Source organism: Colletotrichum fioriniae, assembly GCF_027942845.1.
Source record: "Colletotrichum fioriniae strain IMI 355084 chromosome Unknown scaffold_2, whole genome shotgun sequence".
In the NCBI taxonomy this organism is placed as follows: Eukaryota; Fungi; Ascomycota; class Sordariomycetes; order Glomerellales; family Glomerellaceae; genus Colletotrichum; species Colletotrichum fioriniae.
Window position 1 is genome coordinate 2,424,533 of NW_027076838.1, and position 16,665 is coordinate 2,441,197.

General features: G+C 55.3%; 5 protein-coding genes and 1 non-coding gene across 6 annotated transcripts; 3 read left to right on the plus strand and 3 right to left on the minus strand.

The window, feature by feature from the left end:
* Positions 1–2,007: 2,007 nt before the first annotated feature.
* Positions 2,008–4,180, plus strand: N0V96_002470 (uncharacterized protein; the record flags this gene model as incomplete). Its single annotated transcript, XM_065756532.1, has 2 exons — positions 2,008–3,291; positions 3,350–4,180. 2 exons carry the CDS (start codon positions 2,008–2,010, stop codon positions 4,178–4,180), a joined length of 2,115 nt encoding a protein of 704 aa, XP_065614901.1.
* Positions 4,181–4,759: 579 nt separating this feature from the next.
* On the minus strand, positions 4,760–6,003 carry ATP3 (atp3 gamma subunit of the F1 sector of mitochondrial F1F0 ATP synthase; the record flags this gene model as incomplete). Its single annotated transcript, XM_053187486.1, has 4 exons — positions 4,760–4,888; positions 4,957–5,090; positions 5,155–5,747; positions 5,948–6,003. The coding sequence occupies 4 exons, from the start codon at positions 6,001–6,003 to the stop codon at positions 4,760–4,762; spliced, it is 912 nt and encodes a 303-aa protein (XP_053054990.1).
* Positions 6,004–6,978: 975 nt separating this feature from the next.
* On the plus strand, positions 6,979–9,745 carry TOP1 (DNA topoisomerase 1; the record flags this gene model as incomplete). Its single annotated transcript, XM_053187485.2, has 3 exons — positions 6,979–7,167; positions 7,229–9,559; positions 9,608–9,745. 3 exons carry the CDS (start codon positions 6,979–6,981, stop codon positions 9,743–9,745), a joined length of 2,658 nt encoding a protein of 885 aa, XP_053054989.2.
* Positions 9,746–10,582: 837 nt separating this feature from the next.
* On the minus strand, positions 10,583–10,664 carry N0V96_002473. Its single transcript has one exon. It is a non-coding gene; the product is annotated as a tRNA-Ser (tRNA).
* Positions 10,665–11,125: 461 nt separating this feature from the next.
* Positions 11,126–12,305, minus strand: CRH1_1 (transglycosylase; the record flags this gene model as incomplete). Its single annotated transcript, XM_065756533.1, has 2 exons — positions 11,126–12,141; positions 12,212–12,305. 2 exons carry the CDS (start codon positions 12,303–12,305, stop codon positions 11,126–11,128), a joined length of 1,110 nt encoding a protein of 369 aa, XP_065614902.1.
* A 2,021-nt stretch (positions 12,306–14,326) lies between these two features.
* Positions 14,327–16,366, plus strand: ARO8_1 (Aromatic/aminoadipate aminotransferase 1; the record flags this gene model as incomplete). The annotated part of the gene is made up of 4 exons (XM_053187483.2): positions 14,327–14,680; positions 14,743–14,776; positions 14,838–16,009; positions 16,106–16,366. 4 exons carry the CDS (start codon positions 14,327–14,329, stop codon positions 16,364–16,366), a joined length of 1,821 nt encoding a protein of 606 aa, XP_053054987.2.
* Between the last annotated feature and the right edge of the window lie 299 nt (positions 16,367–16,665).

Here is a 16,665-nt window from a genome sequence, read left to right on the forward strand (position 1 = left end):
CAACTAGAAGCAATCCTCCTTGCTCAACGTGAATAGCGGATGTTGCTAACCGGCAGTTTAACCCCTCGAGTCAGTGCCTTCCTGTGGTGTTGCCGGTTTTGGCTCGGGCCTGCAGTCAGCCCGTACAGATACAGCAATGTGTCGGGTCGGGTGGCTTGCGACTGACGGGAGCGAAGGCCCATCACGTGACCCACCTTTTTGTCTCGAACGCTGGAGCTCCTCATGTCCAATGCCGAACCTAGCGATTTCAACGGGTCATGTATCTGACGACTTCCCTTTATGACCGGGTTACTTTTGTTTTCTCAACATAGTTGTCTCAAACCATAGACTGAGTTGTTTGCGACTCTCCTAGTGCCTCTTCAGTGTACCGCGACTTGACCTGCATCGGGACGGCTCAATCAAGCACCGAAGACGGGACAGTGCCCTGCAGCCGGGGCAAGTGGCGTCTCCGCAGTCAAAAGGTAAGTACATTGCAACTGCCTCGTCTTATATCAACTCCTGAGAGCCTGAGAACTCCAATCAGCTGACCAGGCTTATACAGCGAGACTATCCAGGTCCACCTGAGATATCGTAACATGTTATCGACTCGGGACTAGACCCGCCATATAACACCCTGGTCGGGACTCAGGCTGAGCAGATTTCATCATCACCGACCATCCGCCTCCACCAACATATATATCCATCTTTCATCCTCGAGTCCAATCCGTGTCGACGACTGAAATATGAGATCTAGTCCGAGGTCTCGGGTCAAGCAGGAACCGGGGTTTGGGAAGGGATCATTAATGGATTTTCCGGATCGGGGCTCACACATATCAGACTTCACGCCTCCGAGGGCCAGTGCGATGCTGAGCCGGATATCGACCTCACATTTATCAGAATCGACAACGCCGACACCGTCAAGTCGAGTCTCATCAGAAGCAGTTTCAGAAATTGCACCGGAAATTGTCGTGTGGACAGAAGACATGGACATGGACCTGGATGACTCAAGCCAGGATGAGATGCAACATCCTTCCGGTCCAGCATCGGAACCTTAGTAGGTTATCACGATACCCTACGGCATTTTTCACGATGAAATCCTGCCTTTGTCAGATGAATATTGGAAGGCTCGAGATCGGGTTTAGCTGACCATCGATCAGTTCACCAATAGCCGAAGACGCGGCTGCTCCATTAGAGACCCTCCGCATCCAGTCACATGATACCCCTCACGAATCTTTCGAGTCGCCGATGACCAATTTATCTGATCACGATCAGTCTGAGCTTTCATCGGTGCCGTCGTCGGTGTCTAGTAAGGCAACGACCCCTGTCGAACTGGACGGGCATACGGAAGACTCTATACCATCAGCAGAGACCCCTCCGATACGCGAGGCATTGCGACAGACCTTCAACGTGAAGCCAAAGTCGTCCATACCCTCGAATCTATCAAGCTATGAATATGCAAGGCAATGCATAGAAGCAGCCGAGTCATCGAGACTAAACCCGTATGCCCTGCACCAGGAAGAATATCAGATGCTGCGACAGCACATCAGCCATGTTCAAGTTACCACGTACCTAAATATCAGAAACGGCATCCTCCGGCTCTGGTACAATAATCCACGTGTTGCAGTGACAAGGAATGAAGCGGTCGGTTGCGCTGGTGCTAGATGGGTTGACGTCGCAAGTATATGTTACGATTGGCTGTTACGACGCGGGTACATCAACTTTGGCTGTGTAGAATTTCCAGCGACGATCGATAAACCCGAAGAAGAAGACGTAGAGGCGGAAGTCCCGCTTAACAAGAAGAAGATTGTGATCGTCGGTGCTGGTATGTCCGGCTTGGGGTGCGCCAGACATTTGGACGGCTTAATACGACAGTACGAGGATCGGTTCCGGGCGCTTGGAGAACCGGTGCCTGAAATTGTGGTACTGGAGGGGCGTGGACGAGTGGGTGGAAGGGTTTACTCGAGGGAGTTCAAAACCAAACCGACGTTGCCATTACCCGACTTTGACGGGGAACGATTTACCGCCGAAATGGGCGGCATGATCATTACTGGCTTCGAACGCGGCAACCCGATGAACGTTCTCGTGCGTGCGCAATTGTGCCTCCCATACCGTGCCCTGAGATCGGAAACGACGATTTACGATTCCAATGGCAAGCCGGTGGACTTTGCAAGGGACCAGCTCGTAGAGAGGCTCTACAATGACTGCTTGGATCGTGTCAGCGAATACAAGTTCAAGTCACAGCCCGCCAAGCTAATCGAGGGCAACCGAGACTTGATTGACGAGGCGCGAGACGCTGTGAGTGACGGCCACCGGACAATTCACCAAGCTGAGGAAGCGGTGGCGGCTCTCCCACATGCGCCGCCCGTTTCACAACAAAATGTCCCCGAACGAGTAAACCTGGTGCCGGTCTCGTCAGATAAGCTCACTGGCCGCGTCCACACCCAGCCTGGCACACCAGGTGTCCTCAAGGCTACGGAGAAAGCCCAGACAATGGGATGGGCGTTGAAGACCGGTTTGGCAAACGACGCCAATATTGATCTGAACGAAGCTGTTTCTCTGCCAGCGGCAACGCTTGGTTCAGTGATGGACGAGGCCGTTCTACAATACCGTAATATTGTCGACCTGACTGCCCAAGATCATCGTCTCATCAACTGGCACGTTGCGAACCTGGAATACAGTAACGCTACAAATCTTCATAATCTTAGTCTAGGAGGCTGGGACATTGACGCTGGCAATGAGTGGGAAGGCAAGCACACCATGATTGTAGGTGGCTACCAAAGCGTTCCCAGAGGCCTCATGCACTGCCCCACTCCTCTCGACGTCCGCCCGAAATCCGCGGTCAAGAAGATCACGTACCAGCCACAGAATAACGGGCGTGCATCGATTGAGTGCGAGGACGGGACGTCCATCGACGCAGACTACGTCGTCTCGACAATACCTTTGGGAGTCTTGAAACACGGCAACATCGCGTTCGACCCGCCATTGCCTGAGTGGAAGACGGAAGCAGTCACCCGTATAGGATACGGAGTGCTCAACAAGCTTGTACTCGTTTATGATCAGCCCTTCTGGGATACTCAAAGACACATCTTTGGCGTTCTGCGAGACGCTCCGAACCGCCACAGCCTGAATCAAAGTGACTACGGCTCTTCACGAGGCCGCTTGTTCCAGTGGTTCAACGTCACGCAGACCACCGGTATGCCGTGCCTAGTGGCCCTGATGGCCGGCGACGCCGGTTTCGATACGGAGCACAGCAGTAACGAGGACCTCATCGCCGAGGCGACTGAGGTCCTACGCAGCGTCTTCGGCCTCGGCGTACCGTACCCCACCGAGTCGGTGGTCACCCGCTGGGCCTCGGACAGGTTCGCCAGAGGGAGCTACTTCCTCGGCCGGACCGGAGATGCACCCGGACGACTACGACGCCATGTCGCGCCCCATCGGCAACCTCTTCTTCGCCGGTGAGCACACAATCGGCACACACCCGGCCACCGTCCACGGAGCCTACCTTTCGGGACTCCGTGCCGCGTCAGAGGTTCTCGAGTCGATGCTCGGCCCGATAGAGGTCCCGACACCCCTCGTCCGACGGAAAGGAAACAATAACGTGTCCAACAAGCGCAAAGAGATGGAGGGACCCAAGGACCCGGAACAAGTCCGTCTGGAAGCCTACGAGCTCTCCGCCTGGGAACACACCAAATCCAAAATCGGCGAACGGCCCGTACGCCCGGCCAAGGTAGCCGCCAACGCCTACCTCCTCTATAGCCGTGCCTTCTTCGAGGTCGCGCGTCAGCGATGCGAGGAGGAGCGCGCCGTGGCGGCCAGCAGCGGCAATGGCAGCAAGAAGAAGACGGCGCCGAACGAGGTGCGCGTCATGACGTCCAAGATGTGGCGAGCCGCCTCCGTAGAAGAAAAGAAGCCGTTCGAGGACGAGGCCGCCGCGCAGAAGACGGCGTACGCCGAGGCCGTGAAACAGTACGAGGAGACGTCGGCGCGGTGGGATAAAGAGTACGTCGAGACCATGAGCGCGTATCACCGGGAGCACCCATACGTGCCTCTTCAGCAGAACGGAGGGAGCGGCAGTGGTAGTGGTGGTGGGAATAGTTATAGTGCTGCTACGGCGCGGCAGCGGGAGATTAATGCGCAAAAGTACCGCAGGACGAAGCATGTCAGCTACGCCGAAAGTGACGGCAGCGAGATGGAGTTTTGACGGATGGGTGGTTTCTACTTGACCAGGCGCGGTGGGACGAGGGGTGGGGTGTTTTGTCCTTCTTCACCACCCTGAGGTTTTCCATTGATGGGGTTTAGGCCGGTTGCTATTCTTTATACATGGGTTTGCATGGAGGGCAAGGAAGGGTGCATTCGGGGGGCTCGTCTGTGGTGGTGGGTGTCTTGATTGTTTTTGCTCGTTCACGGTGTCGAGGAGTTCTGCATACCCCTTCCATACATGTCATATTTGCTCTCGTTGGAACTTGAAAAGGGTTGTAGCAGACTGACCTTTTCAGTGTTCTGCACAGTAATTACTGTAGCTCCCGTACATAAGGCCCTCTCGAAAAAAGAGTATATGTAAAGCAATAAATGGCAACACGTTTATCAAACGGCATAGACTTTGCAGATCTCGGGTTTTAAAATAGATGAAAATAACCGATCCATGTTCTAGATCAGGATGTATTCGCGAGGATTTGGTACACTGAGGGCTAAACTAGCCGCCCTTGGTAGCTTGATACAAAGGGAAGAGAGGTAATAATCATCTCTATCTGATGCGCGCGCTTTTTGCCAAAAACCCGCTTTACATGTCCTCGGAGGCAGTGGCACCAGTGATAATCTCAACCAACTCTCCGGTAATGACGGCTTGACGGGTACGGTTGAAGAGAATCTGGTACTTCTGGATCATATCACCAGCGTTCTTGGAGGCGTTCTGTCATGGTGTGTCAGTATAAAGTATTAATCTGGGCAAGGGCTATGTCAAGGAGGATAGTGACGTACGTCCATGGCGTTTCTACGGGCAGAGATCTCGCAGGCGTGACCCTCAGCCAGAGCCCAGTAGATGGAGTTGGCAAGAGCGTACTCGCGGAGGTTGGGGATGAGCTCCTCATCGACCTCAAAGGCGGAGAAGTTGGCTTTGAATCCAATGTTAGTTCAATTCGTCCAGTATCAATCTCATTCGTGTCGGGGCAAGCTTACGGGACTGGGTGATGGCCTCCTCGGAAAATGCCTCAATAGTGACAGGCTCGTAGCTGGTGGCGTTAATGAACTTGTTGTGGAGGATCTTGATGGAGGAGTAGTCGCCAGCGAGCTGAACGATCTGGTCGGCGATGGCAGAGGCATCAGCAAAGGTGGGGACGTCCTTGCCGACGCCGGCGAAGGAGAGACGGATGTCCTTGGCGTTGGTGCGCTGAAGCTGGGCCTTGCACTTCTCGCCGAGGATGACGAGGTCGGCGGTGGCGTTCTTCTCGGCGAACTCGCGGCGGATGGTACGGGAGAGACCAGAGTGAATACCACCGCAGAGACCCTTGTCGGAGGAGCAGATGATGATGAGCTCTCTCTTGCCCTCGCCCTCGAGAGGCTTGGTCTCGGCGGAGTCGAAGACCTTGTTGGAGGTGGCGCCGTAGACGCGAGAGTCGGACATGGCCTTCTGGGCACGGTTGAGCTTGGTCGAGGCGACAATCTTCATCGTCTTGGTGATCTTCTCGATGTTGCGAATGGACTTGAGGCGGCCTTCGATTTCACGGAGGGTCGCGAAGTTGGCAGCGTTGGTGGGCGCGCTGGCCGTAACTCTGGAAACGCCGCACAATCAGCATGACAGCTCTTATCTCTTTTCCTTTCTCTCTCTTTTGTGTTCAATTGATATCGTTCCCAGTATGTCCCTCGAGTCCCGTCCTCTTTCATCGTTGATGGCCGACCGTCGGCACTTGTCTGACGTGTTGTCCCTTTCCTCCGATTTTCCGAGCTCAGGAAGGTGTGGATTCCGACTTACCGCGAGGGAGCCGCAGCTGCAGCTCGCAGAGCTGGTCTCGCCGCCCGGGAAAGCATTGTGAAGTTTGAGGTATTAAGAAGATCGAGCCTCTGCCGTTTGTGGGGAGCAATTGACCACGACCGCTTTCGAGATCAATTGAGGCTGTCGGACGGTGCTTCGGGATAGCGAGATTGGTAGGTTCGAGGTTATTTTCCTCCCCGGCTAGCAGTCTTCGCACCCGACTCCATCCACCTCGTTTTCCCGGCTAACTGAGTTTGACCGGCAGCCGGGTGGCTCAGGACGGTCACGTGCCTTGTGAAGCTGTGGCGCAGGCATTGGATTAGTTCGGGCCTTCCTGTGTCCTTGCAGCACCTGCCACCCGCTTACCTGTGCCTACCTACCCGGGCTTACCTAGACAGTTAGACTCCTAGGGGCAGCCCCATTAAGTTTCGCTCGTAGCTAGAAGGCCTTCGACGCCTTTCCCACCCCCGGCCTTCTTTTTTCGTTCCCTCGATCCCTCGAAAAAAAAAACCTCGTCTTCCCTTTCGATTCGCAGAGACGTGGGTGCCCTTCCCTACGTCTTTCAACTCATCAAGTGGCGGCCTTTCCAACCATCCGGCTCTTGCCTCTATACCTACGCGATTCTTCCGCGCGGATCGGCTTCTATAACAACTTTTTCTGCTCCACCAAGCCCCGGTTTTGGACTTTGCGATTCAGTTCTTACTTAACCGTCCGTAAACGTCGCGAACCGAGACCTTTTCCCACCATGAGTTCCTCAGACGACGACGCACCTCTTGCGAGGTCGAACGGACATAGTAAGTACGCTAATAAACATAAACTTTTGCGCTTTCGGACGCTTTACCCTTCGCGCCTGCCACTTTACGCCGGACGTGTCACTTTTTCCCTCCTCTCGCCCCAGCGAACCCACCTGACTCGTCGCGTACTTCCTGCATCCCGATTTTGCCTACGAAACCCAAGGAAAACTTAACAGCCTTCTGACCTGATCACCGACAGTTTCTGCATCGAGGATATCGAAAGCCGACGACATCGCCATGGACAGAACCGCCTCCAAGGCACGAGCGGCCCCGCCGGGTCTCTCTATCCGCAATGGACCCGTCGAGGATGACGATGCGATGGACGTCGATGGCCCATCGACGAACGGCAAGCGCAAGTCTCGTTCATCCTTACCCAAGGTCAATTACAAGGACGAAACCGAAGACAGCGATGACGATGCTCCTTTGGTAGGTTACACATGGCAGGCAGACAGACGGTGGCGGAGTCCGAGGCTGACAGCGACTCTAGGCCAAGCGACAAAAGACCAAGGTCAAGGCACCAGAAACGGATTCGGACGACGAACCTCTCACTTCGAAGAGGGGCAAGAACCTGCCTCCTTCCTACCGGGAGACAGCTTTGCCCGACGAATCCTCTGATGATGATCAGCCATTGGGCGCCAGGCTCGCGCAAAAGAAGGCGGACATTGAGAAGGCAGCCGCCAAGGAGGCTCGCAGCATTCGTGCCAGCGAGGCCAAGGCAAAGAAGGCAACCCCGAAGAAGGCGAAAAAGGAAGAGTCTTCCGACGACGATGTGCCTTTGGCCAGGTCGGGAGCAAAGAAGCGCCAATCGAACGGTGCCAGAAAGTCAAATGGAGTTAAATCCGAATCCGACTCCGATATGCCCATCGCAAGAAAGGCTGCAGCGAAGAAGGCCACCCCGGCCAAGGCTACGGCAGCAAAGGGCAAGGCTGCCGCAGCACCAGCCAAAAAGGGAGCAAAGGCCAAGGCGGAAAGCGAGGCTCCTGAAGATGAAGAGGAGGAAGAGTACGAATGGTGGAACGCCCCTAAGAAGGAGGACGACAGCGTCAAGTGGAAGACCTTGGAGCACAACGGCGTCATGTTCCCACCCGAGTACCAGGCCCTTCCCAAGAACGTCAGGCTGCTGTACGATGGCAAGCCGGTCAACCTACCAGTTGAGGCTGAAGAAGTTGCCGGTTTCTTCGGAGCGATGCTGAACTCCAAGCACAACGTCGACAATCCCGTCTTCCAGAAGAACTTTTTCGACGATTTCAAGGCTGTTCTCAAGGAGTCAGGCCATGCAACCGACAAGCAAGGCAATAAGGTCGACATTAAGGACTTTATGAAGATGGATTTCGAGCCCATCTTCAATTACTACGAGCAACAGAGCGCCATCAGAAAGAACCGGACAGCTGCAGAGAAGAAGGCAATCAAGGCTGAGAAGGATGAAACGGAAGCTCCCTTCATGTACTGCAAGTGGGATGGCCGCAAGGAAAAGGTTGGCAACTTCCGCGTTGAACCTCCGAGTCTGTTCCGCGGCCGTGGCGAGCACCCAAAGACTGGAAAGCTCAAGAAGCGAGTGTATCCTGAGCAGATTACCATCAATATTGGCAAGGATGCCAAGGTTCCGACACCGCCCAAGGGCCACAAGTGGAAGGCGGTTGTTCACGACAACAAGGCTACTTGGCTGGCCATGTGGCAGGAGAACATCAACGGTGCATACAAGTACGTGATGCTTGGCGCTGCCAGTGCAATCAAGGGTCAGAGCGACATGAAGAAGTTTGAAAAGGCAAGAGAACTCAAGAAGCACATCGACAAGATTCGAAGGGATTACACGAAGGATCTCAAGAGCGAGGTCATGGCGGACCGACAAAGAGCCACGGCCGTGTACCTGATTGACAAGTTTGCTCTCAGAGCTGGCAACGAGAAGGACTCTGAGAACGAAGCCGAGACCGTCGGTTGCTGCTCTCTCAAGTATGAGCACATCACCCTCCGCGAGCCCAATACCGTCATCTTCGACTTCCTCGGAAAGGACAGTATTCGATTCTACGATGAGGTCACTGTTGAAAAGCAGGTCTTTAAGAACCTGAAGCTCTTCAAGAAGTCGCCCAAGACTGACGGTGACGATATTTTCGACCGCCTGACCACTACGCAGCTGAACAACCATCTCAAGAACTACATGCCGGGCCTGACAGCGAAGGTGTTCCGTACCTACAACGCGTCCTTCACTATGTCCACTCTCCTGCAGAAGCTAGTCGATCACAAGAACCTGACGATTGCGGAGAAGGTGAAGCTGTACAACGACTGCAACCGTGAGGTGGCTATTCTTTGCAACCACAAGCGCACGGTCGGTGCTGCCCACGAGGCACAGATGGAGAAGCTCGGCGACCGCATCAAGGGCCTCCGATATCAGCAATGGCGCCTGAAGCAGATGATGCTTCAAATCGACAACAAGGTGAAGAAGAAGAAGGGTGCCGAATACTTTGCTCGCCCCGAAGAGTTGACCGACGAGTGGATCCTCGAGCACCAAAAGTTCTTGGTGGAAGAGCAGCGCACCAAGATTGAGAAGAAATTCCAGAAGGATAACGAGAAGCGCCTGGCCGATGGCGAGAAGCCGTTCCCCGATAAGGAGCGTAAGGAGCGCCTTAAGGCTGCGGACGAACTTGCCGCCAAGTTCAAGAAAGAGAACAAGTCCAAGAAGGTTGAGCCGGAAGGCCGAGGCCCTACAGTTGAGAAGCTCGTTGAGCAGGCCAAGAAGATTGATGACAGAGTCAAGACTTTGGAGCTTCAGGCTGCTGATCGTGATGGCAACAAGGAGGTTGCCTTGAGCACCTCTAAGATCGTAAGTTATTCGCCTGGCTGAAAGAGATCCAAAGCTAACATATTCCAGAACTACATTGATCCTCGCCTTACGGTTGTCTTTGCCAAGAAGTTTGACGTTCCTATTGAGAAGTTCTTCTCCAAGACGCTGCGCGAGAAGTTCAGCTGGGCCATCAAGTCCGTCGAGGATGATGACTGGGAGTTCTGATTACGTTCTTTCCAGAATTTCAGTTGCTTTGCTGAACCAACCCCATCGTACCCCGTCACTTTTACTGTATTTGTTTGTTTGTACCAAAAGCATTTCTATTTCAGCATTTTAACCCGGGCCTGGGACGCCCTGCCAGTTAGGGACCACTCTACGCGATGGCCCGGTTCGGTATCTGAAGCAAGTTACTCAGGACGACAAGGAAGAAAAGGTATATATCAGCTGCGGTTGAGGGCGCGAGGAAGTGCCAATGCATACAGCGAAGGGAGGGGGTGTTGCCTAAAGAGATAAAACGGAGCTTTTGTAGAGAATGGTGACCTGGGGGCCATCGTCCGCCGATTACGCTTTTTTGCTATAGAGCCACAAACAGGCCACAGCAGACTAGACTAGCTTAGTTAATTAAAATAACAGCGATTTCAGCAACTTTAGAGTGTCGCATAGATGTGATGTCAAGTTTCAACAAGCCGTTTCCCCAAGGTTGGGGTGCGGCAACAGGTAGCTTGCTTTATTGCTTACGGGGTCATGGAAGAGCTTCTGGGCTACGCCGAACCTAATCAATGGTCAAGATTACAAACCGGAACAAGTTTTTGGAGGTGATTTCGAAGTGATGAGGGAGTGAATTGGGAGTGGGTTGGTGGATTAACCTCTATGGGAATTGGAAAAGTGTAAGGCGGTATTTCCCAATCATTCAGTTATACGACATGCAAAGACAAAAATGGCTTCTATGCCACACCCAAGCCAGAAGGAACAATAAAATAAAACACAAAAATGAAAAATGAGTGCCGCCACTCGAGATCTATTAAAGACCACGAAGGCATAGTCCAAAATGCAAAAAAACATCGACGTTGGCCTGATTCGAACAGACGCTCCCGAAGGAACAAGATTTCTAGTCTTGCGCATTAGACCACTCTGCCACAACGCCAGATATCATGTCACGCATGCAGAAACGTTCTAGTAGCGTAGCCGCGTCGACCCGCTTCGGTTCCCCGTTGAAGCAGCCCGCTCCTCGAAGCGGACGAGAAATCATAATCCAAAGGGATCAATTGCAAAGATCAGTTCGATGATTGCTTTCCGGTTCACGCGCGTTGGAATGGTTCTTTACGCAGGGAAAAGCTGCGTCTATTCTATTTACAAAAGTAATGCGTCTTAAATGTTTCAAATCCACTTCGTGTGGTTTCCCGTCCCTTGATGCCTCCCAAAAACGCCGTCCGATGCATAGGCCCTTTTTTGAGGTGAGCCATCCCATTTTCTAAATGTCGTGCGTGTCCCCTCCAGAAAACCAGAAAACATCCCCCCGTCGCATATATTCCATTACATCATGTAAAAAAATCCAAAAAAAGAAACACCTCTCCAGGCGGAGGGGGGGGTATCGTTACATCTTCTTCACCGCCCCATCAAAGCGAACACACCAACAGCAAACGACACCACCAAGATCAAACACGAAGGCCGCACCGAGTTGCCCGCGCCGTCGGGGATAATCTTGCCCTCGGACGTCATGCGCCAGCCGTCCGGCACAGAACCGCCCGTAGGTCTCGCGCTCGCGACCCAGGGCCAACCCGTCTGCGTAGCGGAAGCCGACTCGTCGGCGCCGATACCGCCGCGGGGTACCGTGGGCGCTGGGCTACCCGTCTCGGCGGCCGCGCTGGCCGTGTAGGTGACCTGGCCCGCTTTCCCCAGGTTCCCGTTGACCTGGCCGTCGACGGCCTGGATGGAGCCCCAGTTACCCGTGGTGTCGGTGTACTTGTACTCTTTACCCGTCGAGTAGTCCGTAATCGAAACATCCTTGACGACCATGTGGAAGGGCCCCTTGGAGAAATCTGTCGGCCCGCGGGCCCAGTCAATCGTGCCGGCGGCGTTGGCCGGGTCGCCGCCGGACCAGGAGCCGAATTTAACCTGCATCGGAGACTGCGGGTACTGGTTCGTATCGGCCTCGGACTCCTTCAAGGTGCGGACGACGGTGCCGTCGACGGAGAAGACGATGCGCTCCGAGGTCCAGTCAATGGTGTACTTCATGAAATTCTCCTGGTTGTTCTTGTCGGTCTGGTGGAACTGGCCCCGGTTGTACGTCGTCACGTCGCCTTTACCAAAGTAGTTTGACTGCACCTCTGTCGGGTCGGCGCCGAGCCACTCCATGTCGATCTCGTCGAGAGTGTCGGACTGCAGGACGAGGGAGCTGACGATACCGGCGCCGGTGGCGGCCTTGAGGGTTATCTCGACGCGGCCGAACATGATGTAGAAGAGGGACATGAGCTGAGGCGCCTGGCCCGAGGCAGCGACGCTAAAGGTTACGCCGTCGGAGCCGTAGGTTGGGTTTCCCGAGGCGGCGAAGGAGTTTACGGCGCCTTGGGTGAAGTCGACGTGGATGGCCATGCCGAGGGCTGTGTCGGCGGGACATGTTGCTGAAGAGCGGGGAGAGGTCAGTATGTTGCTTGTTTGGGTGGCATCGTGTGACGGCAGTTTGAGACTTACTTTGTTGGAGGGGGTTACACGTCGAATACGTCTGCGCTGAAGCTGTTGTTGCCAACGCCGTCAGGCCGGCGAATAGTCTTCTTGAGAAGAACATTGTGTGATTTGGATATGTGAGGGTTTCCACCGCAGAGAGCCAGTCGATCGAGGGGGAGGTGTTACAGGGACTCGGGAGGTCGAGGGTGAAGTCGTCGGTGAAAGAGAGGAAGAGAGGTTAACTCAAGTCTCCTCCCACTTGAAGAGAATCTCCAAGTTGAACCGCCGAGGAATAAGAAGAAAAAAAAGGCCCGCTGCGACCTAAAGCCAAGGTCCGTTGGGAGCTGGCGACGTCACAGGGAAAAGATGCAGACAAGGATCCGTGTAAGTCCGTGGCACGTCGCACTTGGGCAACAGGAGGGGGTGGGTGGACAGGAGTAAGCGTGAGCCCGTGAGGTAGGGAGAGGAACTGGCAGCAGCAAGAACAAGGGAAATTGTACATCACACGGGCGGGCCGTGATAGAATGGCAGCGGCAGATTGGTGTTATATGATGTGAGCTGTCTGCATGTTCCCAATCATTTTCCATGTGCCCAGCCACTGGCAGCTGCAGTAGCGTCATCGGGCCGTGCAGGGCCTTTTTTCCCTCTTGTCCTCTTGGGTTCCAAGCAGTATTTTTTTCGGGCCTTGGGCCTTGGAAAATAGTCCAAGAGAATTCATCAACCCATGCGCCGCCAAACCTAGTACCCTACTACCTACCAAGAGGGTGTGGGGGGGGGTGGCCGATGGGTGGAAATGAAGGGACATCAACATCGAGATGTTTTCCCATGTTTTTCTTGCGCTGGACGAACAGCAATCAATGGCCGTTGTTCCGCGGTGCCGCTATGTGGTGTTCCCTGTTCGTTGTCCGTCCAACTCGGATTGGCTGCCCTGGAAAGAAAGTTGAGACGAGGGGAGGTTGGGATGAGTTCCAAAGTCCTGATTGGTTGGTAGGTAGCGTTGAAAATGGCGTGGCTGGTGAACGACGGGTGGCTGGGGCTCCGCCAGACCCTTGGCGCCAGGACTCAAGGCCCGCCGACTCGGTGCCAGAATCTTGTGAGGACCCCTCTCCCGCAGCAACATCCAAGGATTGGTAAAAAAGTCATGGTAGCTGAAATGGGGTTAAATCTCTGACGATGATATTCAGGTACGGAGTACGCAAGACGGGGGCTCGGGAACGCGGGACGCGAGGCCTCGCATGAGTGTGGGATACCTACGAACAGGCAGGGGGCCTTCTTCGGGCTTCGATGTCCACGGGCGCCGGCTCTCACATCCGGCTTCGTGACGATTGCGTATCCGTACGTCTGGCGGACAGGTGTCTCGGACGGGGGCGCAGGCAGCTAATGGTGACTGACACTTTTCAGCGACAGGCCCGTGACCCATGGAAGCCGTTGCGCGGTCTGGGATTTTCGTGCGCTGGCGTTGTTGTTGGACTCGACGGAAGGCCGGGCTTCTGTGCGCTTCGAAAAGAAGCACATGGTTCAATCTCGAATGCCGTTCATCCCGGACGGATACTCTATCCATTATGATTTTTGATCTCGTCTGACCCACTGCTATGTGTGAACTGACACCCGGTTCACGACGGTCCCGCAAACCGGCCGACGGTCAAGTACCCCGGACTGGGCCCCGTCACGGGTATCCACACGGAGCCGGATGATTTGGGTCCACCATTACGATCCGCAACCGGCGTCACGCAATCCCTCCTCAAATGGCCGGCGATTCCCTCCTTCCCCTCACCGCAACCTAGCACATTGGTAACTGGAGTCCCAAAATGATCTTCTAACAACACTAAAAAGGGAAAGCTCACAGCGTCCGCAGCGGCCAGAGAACCCCTAATTACCTAAAAATTACGGGCAAACAGTAGCACAATGCGGGGGAGTCATGGGTAGCTGCGGGTAGCTGCGGGCTGCCCCACCACCTGGTGCACCCGCGCCCGCGTGTAGAGTGTCAGATACGCCTTACGCCCTTTGTTATCTCGAAAGCTCCCTGGACTCGGGCTGAGGTAACCGACAACCTGCAACACAATTCACAACACCTCTTGAAATCTCACACTGAACACTTTCCTTCTTTAAACACCTCACAACTCAAATCGGGTCCCCGCAAGCATGTACTCGAGAGCTGCTCGCCGTGGCCTCAATGGCTCCGTCTGCCGGGCCTCCTCTGAGCCCTTATCAGCTTCTGCTGCCCCTCCTCGCACCCCATCTCGACTTACAGATCTCCGGCTCCGGGGCCGGGAACGCGCCCCGGTGACCTGGGAGCCCGTTGCCTCTCAACGCCCGTTTCACTCAAAATCGAGTGACAGATCCGTGGCAGACGCCGTCCCCGTGGAGAGGAAAGCAACCTTTGAGAAGAGGCAGCAGCCGTCGCCGTTCGATGGCGTCCGGGAACGCAGGGCCAAGGCCGGCAAGCTGATTGCGGGCGTGGCCGCCGCTTCAGACAGCGACATGTTCAAAGCTCCCGTATGCTGCCTTTCTCAGTACATTCAGATTTCAAGTGACGTTGTACTGACCTCTCATCACAGGCCATTGGGAAACCCACATCAAAGCGATGGGATCGTAAGCTTCACATATCCTTTCACTCCCTGAGCTTTTCATCTCACTGACACACCTTTTCAAGACCACCTCTCCAAAGAATCCCTCTCCCGCCACCCCTGCTCCCTCAAACAAGCCGCCCGCCACCTCAAGAAACCCGGCCTCATCTCCCTCGGCGGCGGCCTCCCCTCGAGCGCCTACTTCCCCTTCGCCTCCCTCTCCGTCCGCGTCCCCACAGCCCCGCACTTCTCCGAGGCCGACACCATCGGCGCCCACGGCCAAGACATCACCGTCGGCAAATACGACGTCCGCGACGACCCCGAAGGCCGCGCGGAATACGACCTCTCCATCGCCCTAAACTACACCCAGTCCACCGGCTCCGCCCAAATGATGCGCTTCGTCACAGAACACACCGAGCTCGTCTACAACCCGCCCTACGCAGATTGGCAGTGCTGCCAGACCGTCGGCAGCACCGCCGCCCTCGAGCAGACGCTGCGCATGTTTTGCGATAAAGACCGCAAAGACGCCGTCCTGACGGAGGAGTACAGCTTCTCCACCGCGCTCGAGACCATTGCCCCGCTCGGCGTCAAGGCCGTCGGCGTCCCCGTCGACGCGGAAGGTCTGTTGCCGGACGCCATGGACGAGATGCTCTCCGCGTGGGACCCGGAGGCGCGGGGCGGGCACAGGAAGCCGCATCTGCTGTACACCGTCCCCTCGGGCCAGAACCCTACGGGCGCGACGCAGTCCGCGGCTCGGCGGCGCGCCATCTACGCCGTGGCGCAGAAGCACGACCTCTACATTATCGAAGACGAGCCCTACTATTTCCTCCAGATGCAGCCGTACGCCGGGCCCGATGCCTCGGCCCCTGCCACCCCGCCCCCGTCCTCCGTCGACGAGTTCCTCGGCACGCTGATCCCCTCCCTGCTAAGCATGGACACGGACGGCCGCGTGCTCCGGATGGACTCCTTCAGTAAGGTCCTCGTGCCCGGTTCCCGACTGGGCTGGGTGACGGCCTCGGCGCAGGTGATTGAGCGCTTCATCCGCCACGCCGAGGTCGCGAACCAGGGGCCCTCGGGGTTCTCGCAGGTCGCCGTGTGGAAGCTGCTCGACGAGACGTGGGGCCACGAGGGGTACCTCCAGTGGCTGATGAACCTGCGCATGGAGTACACGCAGCGCCGCGACTGGCTGCTCGCCGCGTGCGAGAGGCATCTTCCCCGTGATATCGTGAGCTGGACGCCCCCTGCTGCTGGCATGTTTGTAAGTTCTTCACGCCTCTTTTTCTTTACATATATATCCCTCCGTGTGATAATACTTGCTCCGAGAGACTGACCACCTTCGTTTCCCGTTATACAGCTATGGCTGAAAATAGATCACGCCGCCCACCCAGATAGCAAGACCACCCGCCCCCTCATCGAAATCGAGGAAGAAATCTTCAACTCGTGCATCGAAAAGGGCGTCCTCTGCGCCCGCGGCTCCTGGTTCCGCACCGAGCAGGACACCCCGCTCAAGGACCTCTTCTTCCGCGCTACGTTCGCCTCGGCCAGCGAGCAGGATATGGATAAGGCGATTCAGAGGCTGGGGGCTGCCATCAAGGAGACTTTTCGCGTTGCGTGAAACAGAACCAACTATCGGTTGGGTCTCTTGGTCCTCTCGTTCATTTGGCATGATTTTCGTCTTTTTCTTTTGACTTTTTTTTATTTTTTGGAAGTTACGTTTTCTTGCATTCTTATGGAATTTGCATGGGGTCTGTGAGCTGGTTTAGCATCATTATCATCGTTCACATTGAAGCGGGCTCGGGGGTTATGAGTTGACGTGGTTTTCGTCATATGAGGGGCTTAGCATAGGTTCGCTTGAAGATTCAAGGAAAAAAAACCCAAATTCATGATCATTTCTCCCTCACCTCCTTCACATGA